Below are 15,381 nucleotides of genomic sequence, written 5' to 3'. Positions count from 1 at the left end.
ATTTTTTTAGAAAAAGAAAACCAAATCCAGATTCAATCCATGCTAAAATCGACCATACAGTGGTGGCTGGTGCCCATCAGGACAGGTGGGGCGGAAGGCAGGGAGCCCAACACTCCCCCTGAAGGAGCAGGTTTGTAGCCTGGGGGTTCTCCTAGAATCATCTCTGTCACTTGAGGCTCAGGTAGCCTCAGTGGCACGGAGTGGTTTCTACCAACTTTGGTTGGTGGCCCAACTACGTCCCTATCTGGACAGGGATAACCTGGCTTCAGTTGTCCATGCTCTGGTAACCTCCAAGTTAGATTACTGCAATGCACTCTACGTGGGGCTGCCTTTGAAGACGGTTTGGAAACTGCAGCTTGTGCAAAATGCAGCGGCCAGATTGGTAACAGGGACCAGACGGTCCAAACATATAAAACCGATTCTGGCCTGCTTGCATTGGCTGCCTGTATGTTTCCGAGCTCGATTCAAGGTGCTGGTTTTGACCTATAAAGCCTTACACGGCTTGGGATCACAATACCTGATGGAACGCCTCTCCCAATATGAACCCACCCATACACTATGGTCAAGATCAAAGGCCTTCCTCCGGGTGCCTACTCCAAGGGAAGCTTGGATGGTGGCAACAAGGGAGAGGGCCTTCTCAGTGGTGGCCCCCAAATTATGGAATGATTTTGCTGACGAGGTGCACCTGGCGCCAACACTGTTATCTTTTTGGCACCAGGTCAAGACTTTCCTCTTCTCCCAGGCATTTTAGCATGTGTTTTAAATGGTTTTTATATTGTTTTAAATTTTAAAATTGTGTTTTAAATTGTTTTTAAAATATGTGTTTTAAATTGTATATATGTTTTAATGGTTTTGATTGCTGTAAACCACCCAGAGAGCTTTGGCTATGGGGAGGTATACAAGTGCAATAAATAAATAAATAAACACTAGGTGGCACCAGAGCCAATGACAGGCAGAACCAACTCATTCCAGTTTTCCCCCATTCTCCTCCCTGCTGAGTTCTAAAAGGGGAACACGGAGACTTCAGGTGCAGGAGGGCCACCCCCTGGACTGATTATAAGTAAGGAGGCAGACACGTGGGGCTGGTGGGGCAGTGCCCCACTAGCCCCAACAAACAAGCCTCCACTACCACCACACTTTCAAAAATCCAACATTTTCCATTGGACTTACCTGTATTCTTATATTTCCACCGTTCCCTCAGTATTTTGTCATAATGTTGGAATCCTCCCATGCTAAGGCATCTTTCGAAACCTCAAGGCATGAAAATAGGATGCTGTTTATGCAACTTAAAGACTACAAAGCCCATGAAGCAATGCAACCATGAGTGGGGCCCAACCAAGACCTTTAACTGTGCCAAACAATAACCTAACAATCACTGTCACCTGTTTGAACATTTCTGTGTCCATGGGCTCCCCCTGAAATATTGTGTTGGCATGGCTGGGGAATGGTATCATTCATAGAAACCTAGAATAGTAGAGTTGGAAGGGGCCTCTAAAGCCATCATGTCCAACCCCCTGCTCAAGACAGGAATCCAAATTAAAGCACATCCAACAGGGGGCTGTCCGGCTGCCTCTTGAATGCCTCCAAGATTGGAGAGCCCACCACTTCCCTAGGTCGTTGGTTCCATTGTCGTACTGCTCTGAGAGTTAGGAGGTTTTTTCCTGGTGTTGAGCCATTATTCTACGTCCTGCACTCTGGGTGATCGAGAAGAGATCCTGGCCCTCCTCTGTGTCACAACCTTTCAAAGGTGCATTCAAACGTTCAGAAGAACTAAATAAGGGAATATCACAACTCCCTCCTGATTTAGGGAGCCATCCATGTCTTTGAAATATAAGCAGCCATTACTTCATTCCCCACTCTCATCTCAGACCTATTTCCATGCCTAGCAACCAAAGACACACACTGTGAATGGGAGCTCAGATTGCTCTGCTTAAAAGGCTTTTGGAGACAAGCAACCTACAGAACAATCAGCCCAACTCCTCCATAGTCCCCATCCCCTTTTGGCATTCTGTGTAGTTTAGACATTTAGGATGATGTAAGTGCTCACAGCAGTGGTGGCCAACATGTTGCCCTCCAGATGCTGTTGGCCTACATTGGACTCAGCCATCATGGCCAATGGGCAGGGATGATGGGAACTACAGCCCAGCATTGTCTGCAGAACACCTTGTTGGCTATCCTTACGTTAGTGTGTCAGACTAGGACCTGGGAAACCCTGGGTTCAAATCCCCACTTGGCTGTGAAGATCCCAGTGGGATCTGGGCCCATTTGCCAACACTCAGCCTAACCTACCTCACAGGGTTGCTGTGAGAATGCAAACATAAGAAAAGCCTGCTGGATCAAACTGGTGGCCCATCTAGTCCAGCAACCTGTTCTCACAGTGGCCAACCAGAAGCCCGCAACTGCTTTTTCCAGGACCTGGTATTTGGAAGCACACCACCTCTGACTATGGAGGCAGAACATAGCCATCATGGCTACTAGCCATTGCTAGCCTTACCCTCCATTAATTTGTCTGATCCAAAAGGAGGGAGGAAAAGAACGATCTTTTCCCACTTAAGCTCCTTGAGAAAAAGGCAGGATAGCAATGTTATGGATTAAATAATTAACAATACTGGTGGGGGGGCAGGGAGGGGACAGGGAGAGTAGGCCAAGAAGAATATGTCTGGGAAGAAATATACCCACTGTTCAGAAGCAGGAAGGTGACATTCTGCCTGGGTTTTCTCTCGCAGAAGCCACACACAAGTATGGAACCGCAGTGGTGTCTCTGAAACTGAAAAGGGGCAGTTCTGCAGCAGGTGTCAATGCATGACCCAGCGACAGCATCGCCCACCCAAGAGGAGGACCTCCTCTGGGGACATGGAGGGAAGCCAGGAACCAACACTGAGCTGACGGTGGGGGGTTGACCTCAATCTCACACCAGCAGCTACCTCAGTGTCTTTGAGCTGTTGCTGGACTGCAACTCCCAGCAGCCTCAGCTAGCACAGCCAACGGCCAGGGATAATGTCGCCCAAAGTACCTGGCCTCTCCCAGTGGCTGCCTGTGAAAGGGAAGGGGGCCACTCCAGCCTAGTTTTGGCTAATTGCTAGGAAGAGGAAGAGAAAGGGAGGGCGAACCTGTGGCCTTCCAGATGCTGTCAGACTCCAGCTCACATCATCAACTCAGCCAGAAGCCAGCCTGGAGTGCCACTTCAATCTAGGCTGTACCACTTGTGACTGCGGGCAGCGGCATATATCTCTAGCATCTCAAGGGGGAGAGCTTTCTTCCTACCACTTTTCTGAGTGCAGGGATGTTTTCGTCCCAGGGGAAATTTGTAAACTAATGAAGCCCCCAAGCCCAGAATGAAGTGGTGCACTCCCTTCTTCCTATCAGGACTGGACCATCTCATTCTGCCTCATGCACAGATCAGGCCGTAAAAACCACAAGATCTCGAGGCGTCCAGTCAGGGGTGCTGCATATCCTGGGATGCAAATCAGAGACCCCTCCTGCGGGGGCCAGCCACTTCAAAACACCTCTTGCTGCCAGCTTATATAATCCTGTTTGTTTAAGGCTCCAAATAATTTTGAAGCCGGTTTTCCCAACTGGGTATTTAATTTGGATTTATTGCCTGCTGTTATTGTATGTTAAATAAATTCCCGGTAATTATTAAACACGGAATTATTGAGGTTTATCACCACCGATAAGCCACCGCCGGAGGAATGCCATGAGAGGCTGTGCCTAAGGCCATGGATCTATCTTCCGCCCTCAGCCACAGCTGTTTTTTTGGACACACCTTTTGAGCAGCGCTCAAATTATTCTGGGGCAGGAGATAAATGATAGGGGGGTTCTTTAGGAGAATTCCATAAATGCTGAGAGGTCTTTAGAGAATTCAAACACCCTACTCTCTGACTACCCCCACTTTTAGCCAAATCTTGGCCCCGCTCTTCCCTTCTGAAAAGCTAAGGTGGTGCTGCTTTTGATGAGGGGGGGCTGCTTTGTTTTAGTTTAGAGAGAAAAGCCACATAAGAGGTGGCATGATAGAAATGTATAAAGTTATGCCTGGAGCAGAGAAAGTGGGGAGCAAGATAGACGTATTTCTCCCTCCTAACACTAGAACTTGGGGATATCCAATGAAGCTCAGGGTTGGAAGACTCAGGACAGACAAGAGAAAGGGCATGGATTCACTCCCGCAGAAGGCAGCGATGCCCACCAGCTTGGATGGCTTTAAAAGACCAGACAAATTCATGGAGGAATAAAGCCATCAGTGCTTACTAGCCACGGTGGCCATGTTCTACCTCCACTGTCAGAGACAGTATACCTCTGAATACAAGATACTGGAAACCGTAGGAGAAAAAAGTTGCTCTTGCACTCAGGTCCCACTTCCAGGCTTCTCATAAAGGGCATCTGTTTGGCCACTGGGAGAACGGGATGCTGGATTAGATGGGTCCTGAGCTTGATCCACTGGCAAGGATCTTCTTACGATCTTGTGCTCCTCTCATAAGCAGCCTTTTGGGCACCAGGTGTTCTTAAATCAGGGCCTCGGCGGCCTATCCTTGCTCTACTGGGGTTTGAGGGGAAATCGTAGCAATCTCCAGAGCCTCTTCCAGTCTGTCAAACCCAGTTGGGTCTAGTCTAGGTCAGGCCCAGCAGATCAGGACCCTGGACAGCTCCCAGTACGTCCAGCCATGGATGATAGTTGGAAGATTATAGAATCCTAGAATAGTAGAATTGGAAGGGGCCTCTAAGGCCATCGAGTCCAACCCCCTGCTCAGTGCAGGAATCCAACTGAAAGCATACCCTACAGGTGGCTGTCCAGCTGCCTCTTGAAGGCCTCCAGTGTTGGAGAGCCCACTACCTCCCTAGGTCATGGGTTCCATTGTTGTACCACAGTTAGGAGGTTTGTGCTAATGTTCAGCTGAAATCTGGCTTCCTGCAACTTGAACCCATTATTTCGTGTCCTGCACTTGGGGACGATTGAGAAGAGATGCCGGCCCTCCTCTGTGTGACAACCTTTCAAGGACTTGAAAAGTGCTATCCTATCTCCCCTCAATCTTCTCTTCTCAAGGCTAAACATGCCCAGTTCTTTCAGTCTCTCCTCACAGGGCTTTGTTTCCAGTCCCCTGATCATCCTTGTTGCCCTCCCCAAAACCCATCCCAGTTTGTCTGCATCCTTCCTAAAGTGTGGTGTACAGAACTCCCCTGCAGTGGCCTATGGCCCTAAGCAATAAACTTGACTTGACTTGTCCAGAACTCAAGATGAGGCCTAACCAGTGCCGAATAGAGGGGAACCAATACTTCACGTGATTTGGAAACTATACTTCTGTTAATGCACCCTAAACTAGCATTGCCTTTTTTGCAGTGTTGCACTGTTGGCTCATATTCAGCTTGTGATCAACAACAATCCCAAGATCCTTCTTGCACCTTACTTTGAGCAAGGTTGGGAAACTTCAGCCTGATTGCATGTGAGTTGAGGGAGCCGGGCGAGAGGGAACCCAGAGGGAAAGGGAGGAAATGGGGGTGGCGACCCCAAAGAGATGGAGCAATGGAAGGAGACGTGGAGGGTGTGGGGAGAGAAGCCCTCTGCAAGCTATCAGTTTGTGCCTCTGGCATGAGCAATCTGACCCTCTCCCAGAAAGAGAGAGCGATGAACAAGGTGAGGGAGAGAAAGAGGATGGCAGAAAGAAAGAGGGCGAAAGGAGGCATTTAGTTCTGGCCCAGCCAACCACTGCCATGCAGCCCTGCAGAAATATGGTCCTCAAAAGAAAGAAAGGAGCTTTCCCTTTCCTGGTTTAGATAATGTTTTTGGGTAGCAGTATGGAAAGAGAGACACTTGAAGGCAGTCCCTCGGGCTTTAGACCTAATGTTCAAGATGCTGTCCAAGGTGCTGAAAGCTACCAACAGCCTAGGTCCAGCACCTTGGACAGGTCCTACTAAAACCCAGAGAGGATTTGCTGCCCCACTGCCATCGGAGCCACCAGTCCCCGCTGAGTGTGGCTGTGAGGTTGAGAAGGGCTGCAATTACCTATCTGACCCACCTGGACAGGCAGGCCCCTGCCAAGTCCCCTTCTGGGCCAGCCAACTCAAAATGCGGCAGATAGGAAAGTTGAGCCACCTCGAAAGGGCTCCTTCTGGAAAGACTACAGCGCTGGTACAATTGGATTACCTCCTTAATAGCTTTTCAATGTCTGCATCAGATTCCCTGGCTCAGTCCCAAATGGCGGAGCTCAGGCTAGATGGCAGGAACATGAGAAGTTCCTTCTTCCCTTTCTTCCTTTGGAAGGCATCAAAAGCCAGCCAATATGATCGGCAGCATTTTCTGGACTGTACCAGGTGCCTACTGGTTCATGCAGCACACAGTTAAACTATGGAATTCAGTCCCACATGAGGCAGCGCCGGCCACCAACTGGGATGACTTTCCAATAGGATTAGACAAACGCATGAAGGATGATAAGGCTCTCAGTGGCTATTAGCCATGATGGCTGTGCTCTGGCACCATAGTCGGAGTCAGTATGTTTCTGAAAGCCAGGTGCTAGAAGCTGCTGGAGGGGAGAGTGCTCTTGCGCTCAGGTCCTGCTTCTGGGCTTCCCACTGGGCCATCTGACTGGCCACTGTGAGAACAGGATGCTGGACTAGATGAGCCACTGGCCTGATCCAGCAGCCTCTTCTCATGTTCTTATCAGTTCAAAAATAACAGAGGCCTTTTTTTAAATGCGACTTGATTATTTGATAGTGCCCCCAACAACAACAAAAGTTTGGATCCAAGTTTGTGGGCCATTTCTTTGTCTAAAAGACCTGGGTTCAAATCCCACTGCTACCACCAACTTCACTGGATGAACTTGGGCCAGATGCTCCCTCTCAGTCCATCCTACCTCAAAAGCAGAGCTGTGCATCAGTGTATGTATGGGCTTGATGACTGGCCCTGGGGGCCCATGAACCCCCAGCAGTAGCGGTCAGTGAGACGGTGGAATCCATTCCAGGTTTTAGTCTGGACTTTCAAGAAGCTGTCCAAGGTGCTGAAACCTATTCCAAAAATAGGATCAGTGCCTTGAACAGCTCCGTGAAAGTTCAGAACAAAACCCAGAGTGGATTCCAAGTCAGGTAGTGGCAAATTCAGAAGTGCAGGGTCCCTTCATCATACTCACAGCCACACCCCCTTCTAAAATTATACAACCTTCTAAGATTATAGAATAATCTGGCCAGGCTTGAATGCTGCTTTCAGCCTCACTGTCACCATTTGACTGTCCTTTCTCACCATCAAGAGATATTGCTTGAATTACTGGATTCAGCGTCTACACATTTATCTCCTGCTGCTACCAAACTGCTTGATGATGTAGATGGGATGCTATCCTCAGGATTCACCGTCTCTTCTTCTGCAGTTACAGAATTCTCAGCCTCTACAACTTGGCTTTTTGAAGGAGGAACTAATAGGAGCTCCTTTCACTCTGATTGGCTCCAATCAGCAGGAAAGGATAAGGAAGCAAATTAGAAGACTCTTCTCAGTGGTTAACACACTCTCCTTTCATGTTGAACAGCTTGTAGGATGCTGGAGACATAGGGTCCCTGCTGGGACCTGGCTTCCAAAAAAGTAAGGGGGTCTAAAAAACACTCACGACCCTGGACGACTACACCCCTGCCATTGCCCCACTGACATGGAGCCCCCAGCTCGCGTTAACCCCTTTTTCAAACTGCTCTCAATATTCTGCCAAAGGTGGCTCTGTTTCCAGCCTCCGTGCGTGGAATAATCTCTGCTCCTGATGCTCACTTTGCATCTGGCCATCTCCTCGGTCAGGCAGGGGTGACATCAGCCAACAGCGCACCTCCCCCTGGCAATTCTTCCCCCATCAGCAGATGCCGCAACTGAATAATTCATCAGCTCCCAAGCTTTTAGTGCCTCTTAATATGCCCCCCTTCTGACTGCAGCTCAAACTCAGCGGCCTCCCCAGTGCATGGCACCCCGGACCCTTTGTCAATTATGCAAGAGACATCTTCCGCCCTAGCAGACACAGAGAGCGACTGACTGGCATTTCCAGCAGCGCCAAGCCCACCCACTCCTGTCTGCCCCTCTCCAGCCCCCCCAACTGTAATCATTTAGGGTGAGACCAGCCATACTCTCGCCCGCAAACCCACAAGGGAGCTGCAGGCTGGGAGGCCAGATGTCATGCCCGCTGCCACATCACATTTTGGAGAGCCTTTTCAAGCAACAGGGTTTTTTAAAATATATGCAATAGGAGCACAGGAAGGAAGTGCCCATATTCCAGACTAATTTGCCCACTGATTCCAGTGGCAGTGACTTTCCAGAGTCTCAGACAAAAGCCATTCCCATCACCTGCTACTTTTTCCTTTCTTTAAAAATGGAGCAACCAGGGATTGAACCTGGAGCCCAGCTGGATCAGACCCCAGGCCAACCTGGTCTAGCATCCTGTTCTCACAGGGGCCAACCAGAAGCCTCTGGGAAGCCCGCAAAGAGGACTTGAGTGCCACAGCAGCTCTCCTCGCTTCTGATTCCCAGCAACTGGTATTCATGAGCACACTGCCTCCAACTGCGGTGGCAGAGCGTAGCCATCTTGGCTAGTAGCCACTGACAGCCTTCTCCTCCTCAATGCATTGGTCTAATCCCCTTTTAAAGCCATCCAAGTTGAAGTTTAGATTATTTCTAAACATAGTTCCAAACTGAATGCATCCTGTTTGTTAAATTGTTGGTTTTTGTCTTATTTGAATAGGTTGGTATGTTTTGGAAACTGCTCTACCCCACAGTGTTTTGGATGATGATGATAATGGGATGTTTGTTGTAAGCTGCTTTGGACACAGTTCACTGGAACTCCCTGCCTCTTGACTTCAGGCAGGTGCCTTCTTTGTTTTATTTTCGGGGCCTGCTTAAAACTTTTTTGTTTAGGCAAGCCTATCCAGGCACACAGATGTTGATGTGTTTTAATCTTTCTTAGTCTGTTGCTCTTTTGATTGCTTGAACAATGTTTTTAATCACTGGTTTTAAAGTGTTTTACTGACAACGTTAACTTTTTTTGTAAACTGAATAGAGGTTTTCTACAAATGGTGTGTAAATCTTCTAAATTAAATAAAACGATGAATCAGTCAATGAACAAGTCCTTTTTTCCCCCTGCCCTGAATCTTCCAACGTTCAGCTTCACGGGATGGCCCTGTTGAGTTCCAGTGTTGTGAGAGAGGGAGAAAAACTTCAACCACTTTTTCCACACAATCTGTAATTTTATTCACTAACAGGCAAACAACCCTAGTGGTTTAAGAATGTACCTATAGCCAACAGATATTTCTATCAAACTTTAGAAAGCAGGGAAATTGGGCAGCTCTAGTGAATGCACCAGGGGAGCAGGAGACCTGACCTCCTCTCTGAGATACTGTACCGCCCTATAAATTTGTAAAACTGCAAACACAATTTGGGTTGGTCTTTCACAGTCCAATCCACTTCCTGTGTAGCTTGGAAGAATTTGGTAACATGTGCAGGTGTGGTGTGGGTGTGGCCCCCTGATTAGACAAGCCCAGTAGTGGTGAGTCTGGCTTTTAGAACATTGACAGTTGGTTCTAACTGAGCATGCCTGGCCTTATCATTGACTTCAATGCTAAATTTCTTAAATTAATTAAAAATTGGCCAGGCATTTTTTTAACTTTTAAACTGCAGAAGATGAAGGTCCGAGTATGGAGCAAGGTCAGTAATAGGATTACAGGTACTCTGTAAGCATGGCTGATTTTTAATTAAGTTCAACAAATTATAAGAACTCTGACCAAAAAAAAGTCCAAAAGCAGTCTGGGGTTTTTTCTCTCTCTTTTTACATGTTGAACTCTCGATTCACTGACTGTTTTGTGTATCACCACGAAAATTTAGAGGGTTTTTAAGAGTTTCTGAGTTCAGGACTATAAGTTTTAGAAGGTTTTGTTTTGAAATGAGCTTATGGGAAACATCAGAATGGCATGGGGGGTATTTTCAATGTAACATTGCAGAATGCAAAAACTCCATGCTGGCTATTGTATAAAGCCATTCTCATGGCTGTAAAATACACATCTATCATGTCTACCCCTCACCTTACTCACCTTTTCTTCTAAACTAACAAAACTGGGATTTTACGCATATCCTCTACAACTAAGCCACTGTTATGCACATTTACTCAGTCCGTCCGTCAAATCAGCTCCATTTGCAATTCCTGAATGTATAACAAGCCCTGATTTTGTGCCAATGAGAAGTATCAGAAAATAGATCCTAAATTGCTTATGTTTCTGAAAAACAGAAATCATTTTGGTGCTGAGAAACACATACACTTTGGGGCAGGGGACACTTTGGGAGTTTGGAATCTTGTAAAACTTTTGGGAGTTAGGAAGCTTGTAGACCTGGGTGCTTTTTTTAAGGCCCAGGACTCACTTGCTCAAACATCCTCGACACACAAGGAGGCTCATCTGTCTCAACCACCCAGCAGCTGGCCGGAATCAGGACTGTGTTAAGCTGCATGCCCAGGGCTTTGTGAGAAGCTGCAATGGGCAGAGGAAGCCAAAAGCTGATCTCTCATGGACTGTCTTGAAAGTATGCTTAAATTATTCCATGCTGAGAAGAAATTTAAAAGCTGCCAATATATTAAATTTAAAAACCCATCAATATATATTAGATCAGGTTGGGGAACTTGTTTCTGTTGAGGGAGGCATTCCCTTGGAGGCAATCTGTGGAGGGCGGCATGCCAGCAGCAGTGAATGAGGCCAATTTCTCTCTCTCTCTCTCTCTCTCTCTCTCTCTCACCCCTCTTTTCTCTCTCATCTTTCTCTCTAACACCCCTCTTTTCTCTCTCTAACACCCCTCTTTTCTCTCTCTGACACCCCTCTTCTCTCTCTCTCTCTCTCTCTCTCTCTCACCTCTCTTTTCTCTCTCATCTTTCTCTCTAACACCCCTCTTTTCTCTCTCTAACACCCCTCTTTTCTCTCTCTGACACCCCTCTTCTCTCTCTCTCTCTCTCTCAACACCCCTCTTTTTTCTCTCGTCTTTCTCTCTAACACCCCTCTTTTCACTCTCTCTGACACCCCACTTTTTTTCTCTCTCTCTCTCACCCCCACTCTCTTTCTCTGTTTTTGCCACAGCCTTTTCTTTGCCACCCACTCTCTTTCTATCTCTCTGCCTTTCTATTTCTTTCAGTCACCTCCCTCTTTCTCTCCTCCTCCCATCAAAAATGGACTGCCAGGAGAGGGACATTTATTATTATTATTATTATTATTATTATTATTATTATTGTGAAAAGTTACAGAAAGTTACAGAACATTCCCAATTCTTTACCTCCGTTCACAGCCCCCTAGCTCCGGTAGTGTCCCTCCTCCCTGCCTTGTGACTGACTGTCTGTGCAGATAACGATTTCTAAGAACAAAGTGAGCTGGGGCCTAGTTTTCTTTTTCCCGTAAGTTGATTAACACAAGTTTTATGATGAACATACATAATTTCTAAATCCGCATCAGTCTTCAGTAGGCACCGAAAAGATAACAGAGACGGCGCCTGTCTAATATTTAAGGGGAGGGAATTCCAAAGTGTCGGTGCCGCCACACTAAAGGTCCGCTTCCTATGTTGTGCGGAACAGACCTCCTGATATTTGCAGGAGGCCCTCACCTGCAGAGCACAGTGATCGACTGGGTGTATAAGGGGTAAGACGGTCTTTCAGGTATCCTGGTCCCAAGCTGTATAGGGCTTTGTACACCAAAACCAGCACCCTGAACTTAGCCCGGTAGCAAATGGGCAAAGGTCTGAACAGATCACTGCAGAGAACTTTTTCCTTCCCCTCCCTCCCTCACAGATCATTTCATCTCTCCCCATCCCCTTCTTCTCCCACCCACATGAAATTAGGCTGCAGGCCAGAAGCGAGCCGGTGTTTAGCATCCTTCTCTAGGTCATGCCAGGGGGGGGGGCTGTTGCCCTAATTGCTGTCCTGGCTACCAAATCCTGGCATTCTGTGGCCCAGAGTGGGAGAGAGGGAGAGGGAGGGGGGAACAGCCCTGACACTCATGTCATTATTCAGCTGGCTGCTTCATGGTGTTGCCTTTATTAAGCTCATTTAAGCATGTTGGACAGATGCACTGCGTCTGCATATAGATTTGGGGCAAAATGAGGCAAGCTGAGGGCACCTACGGCGGTGAAATCGCAAGCTGTGTGCTGCTCCCTCACCCAGACGCACCATCATTGCCTCCACAACTTCAGCCTCACCCTGAAGCTCATTGTAGCCCGTAATGAGAAGTGGCGTTTGGACAGCTGAGCTACAGAGAAGGCAGTGCTTTGGGGCTTCCTCTCACTCTTACAGCTGGCACCATTTCCCTACATTAGCATCCCATTAGCATGACGCCGCTCCCCGGGCAGGGGGTGGAGGAAGGGGGTGGCTGGAAGCAAACAGGGGCGCTCAGCCCTTCACCCTCCACCTCACTTTTGTGCCACGTATACATTACACAGGGAAAGGGAGAACTATTCCCAGGTTCATACTTGGGCCTCTCTTCAACTCACTGCACAGTCAGCTTGTGGAACTCCCTGCGACAAGAGGGCCCGCTCATCACTTTCATGACTTTTTAAAAAAACCTCTCTTCCATGACTTTGCCCTGGAACCTCCACAGTCAGAGGCAGTATATCTTTGATTACGAGGTGTGAGGGCCCGACAGCAAGAGGAGGCCATCAGTTCTTCAAGACCACCTTCTTCAAAGCCACCTAACTTAGCAGCCGTCACCACACCCCATTCCATAAGTTAACAGGTGGCTTATGCACACTGCATGGATTGTATTTGTGCTCACAGGCTGTAACTATTTGCTACAGTTATAGGTCTGGAAAGAGAAGTTTCCCCCCAGATCATACTGTTTAGCAACCATGAGAGTGGATTTCCTCTCTGCATACCATGTAGTTTAGTAGCAGTAGTCGATTTTTATCCTACCTTTCCTCCAGGTGGTATACATCACTTCTTCCTCTCTCCATTTTATCGGCACGACAACTCCGTGACGTACGTTAGGCTGAGAGAACTGGCCCAAGGTCACCCAGCGAGCTTCACGGCCGAGTCAGGATTTGAACCCTGGTCTCACAGCTCCAAGTCCAAAGCTGTAACCGCACTGGCTCTCTGTTTTAGGGGAAAGTGGAAAAAATGTGTACAATATAAAGGCAAATTTTCCATGCATTTACAAACAAACAGGACACGGTGGACTTATTATTGAATAAGTTCATTGTTGAATATCACCAGATAAGAATCTTGTCTGTGGTGCTTATAAATATATTCCTTTGTTTTCTTTATGTATTAACTCGGCTTTATAGACAGCACCTCATCATTATCAGGAATCCCAGGGCAGTTTAACAGCTCAGTTAAAAATAAATTGAAATGAAAACACCAGTAAGGATAAAACCAGCGCTGCAGAACTCCAGAGACTAGCAACAGTCATGGCTCTCCAAGATAAGCCCGCTAGTGCCAGGGAGGTTTTTATTCGGTGATAGAAATCCGTCTGATTCTCTGCCATCCATGCCACCAGGACAAGAAAAGTCCTAAGGATGGGATAGGGAGATAAATTCTGTGCAGTTCACAATTAAAGCTGAATCTATCAAATTTGCACTTTCTGGAACATTAACCAAAACAGAACTTCAAAATTTGCACCTAGTCAAATTTTGCAATGCACTTCGCCAGTCAACCAAGGTTTCCAGAAATGCATACGCTGGGAGAAAGTGTACATAGAAATGAATACTTGAGTGAAAATAACACACAACAATGCATTCTTTGACGAGAAACGGACAGCAAAAATGTGTACACGAGTCAAAACTTCCCTACCAAAATGTGCTTATTAGGAGAAATTTGCACACAAATGCTGGAGAACGTTCATGAAGGTTTTTTTTAATCATAACTTGCTGCAGAAATGTGAAGAAATGAATTCAAGAGTGGAAAAATGAGGAACTGAGTCAAAAGCGACAGAGCTTTCCATCCCAAGAGGAGCCCTATTTAAATTCATGTAACTAAGCTGTAACATAGGCCTATCTGTGTGAATGGGTCTACTCTGCGTAGAATTTAGTTGACTACAGCCCTATATATTAGAGGTGGGGAACCTCTTCCAGCCCAAGGGCCACATTTGCTTCTGGACAGGGGTACATGTCGGTGGTGGGCAGGGCCAGGGGAAAACGTTTGTGGAGCAATTAATATATTTTTTACCTTTGTACAGCAGGCTACTTTCTACACACATTCATTCCTCTCCATCCAGACAAACCAAGAACGTTTATGGGTACAAGGCCACATTCCAGCCAAGCAGAGAGTCCCAAGGGTCAAATAGGGAGGCATGGAGGGCCACATTTGACCCCACTGGTCTGAACTTCTCCACCCCTGCTATCAGTGGAGCATGGCAGCCCCAATGTCACTGGGGCAGTGAACCTGCTCTGAGGTTCAGTCCAAACTTTCAAGGAGCTGTTTAAGGGGCTGAAATCTTGAAAGTGCTTCACAGTTCAGGCTAAAACCCAGAGCAGATTCGCTGCCCCCGTGATATTGGGGCCACCTCGCTCCGCTGTCTGCTACATCTGGGCATGACTGGGCATTCGTTCCCTTTCCTTTCTTGCTTTTCCAGGGCAGTTGCACAACCATCAGCCTGATTTCTTTGTGGGGCATTTATACACCTTTCTAAAGTCGTCCCACGCTTTCAATGCCTTTCTTCACCACTGCCCAAACAAAACAAAAAATGTCTTGGGGAACTTCCCTCGTGTGCATTTCCAAAACAATCTGTGAACTGAAACACAGCCGCCTTTGCAAATTCACACTTCTCTGAGTTTTGCAACGCAGTTCTCCAGCGAAGGAACCTGTGCAAATATGCATGTGCTAGTATCAAGTGTGAAGGGAGAGAGACTCCCCGTTTGCCATCAGGAGACGGCTCTTTCTACCTGCCTTGCCCCACCTCCAGCCCTTGGAGCCTTCATAATGAGCGGCTTGCAGAGGCTTTCGTGCCCTGGAGCCGAGGCAGAAGATGCAAGGGGATATAAGAGATGGTTATATCAGCTGGGGGGGGGGTTGCTTTTGGATGCTTTTGCTTGAGCTTTCTTGTTGAGCTTTCATTTACATTTTGATGTATATTTTTTTTCTAGCCTTGCAGTGGTTGTTATTTTATTATGTATGGTCATTATGCTACAGTATTTGGACTGTTTGTTTGTTTATGTAAACCGCTTTGAGCACAGGCTGTTTGTGGAAAATGCGGCACATAAACAAACTGACTATAAATGTGTATATTCATGAAAAGGACATAGAAGAATGCCTTCTGTTATGGAAAATGGCTTTGCAGAATGCCTATCTTGGAGAAAACTGCATACACAAATGTGTATATTAGGAGAAATTGGCACTGAAATACTGATAAAAAATCAGCAAACTGATGTCACAATGTAGAGAACGGAATTTAAGATTGGAAAAACAAGAATCTGAA

General features: G+C 47.1%; 1 protein-coding gene across 2 annotated transcripts in view; it reads right to left on the bottom strand.

The window, feature by feature from the left end:
- Positions 1–15,381, bottom strand: part of TMEM132E (transmembrane protein 132E) — a 165,749-nt gene that overhangs the window by 126,084 nt on the left and 24,284 nt on the right. For both annotated transcript variants that reach the window (XM_061605146.1, XM_061605145.1), the window contains one exon: positions 12,882–13,061. In XM_061605146.1, the coding sequence (XP_061461130.1) occupies positions 12,882–12,903 (22 nt within the window). In that variant the 5' untranslated portion in view covers positions 12,904–13,061. The remainder of the gene's footprint in view (positions 1–12,881; positions 13,062–15,381) is intronic.

The sequence above is a fragment of the Rhineura floridana genome, chromosome 21 (genome assembly GCF_030035675.1).
Source record: "Rhineura floridana isolate rRhiFlo1 chromosome 21, rRhiFlo1.hap2, whole genome shotgun sequence".
NCBI classification, from domain to species: domain Eukaryota; kingdom Metazoa; phylum Chordata; class Lepidosauria; order Squamata; family Rhineuridae; genus Rhineura; species Rhineura floridana.
This window is presented reverse-complemented; position numbering and strand designations above follow the sequence as displayed.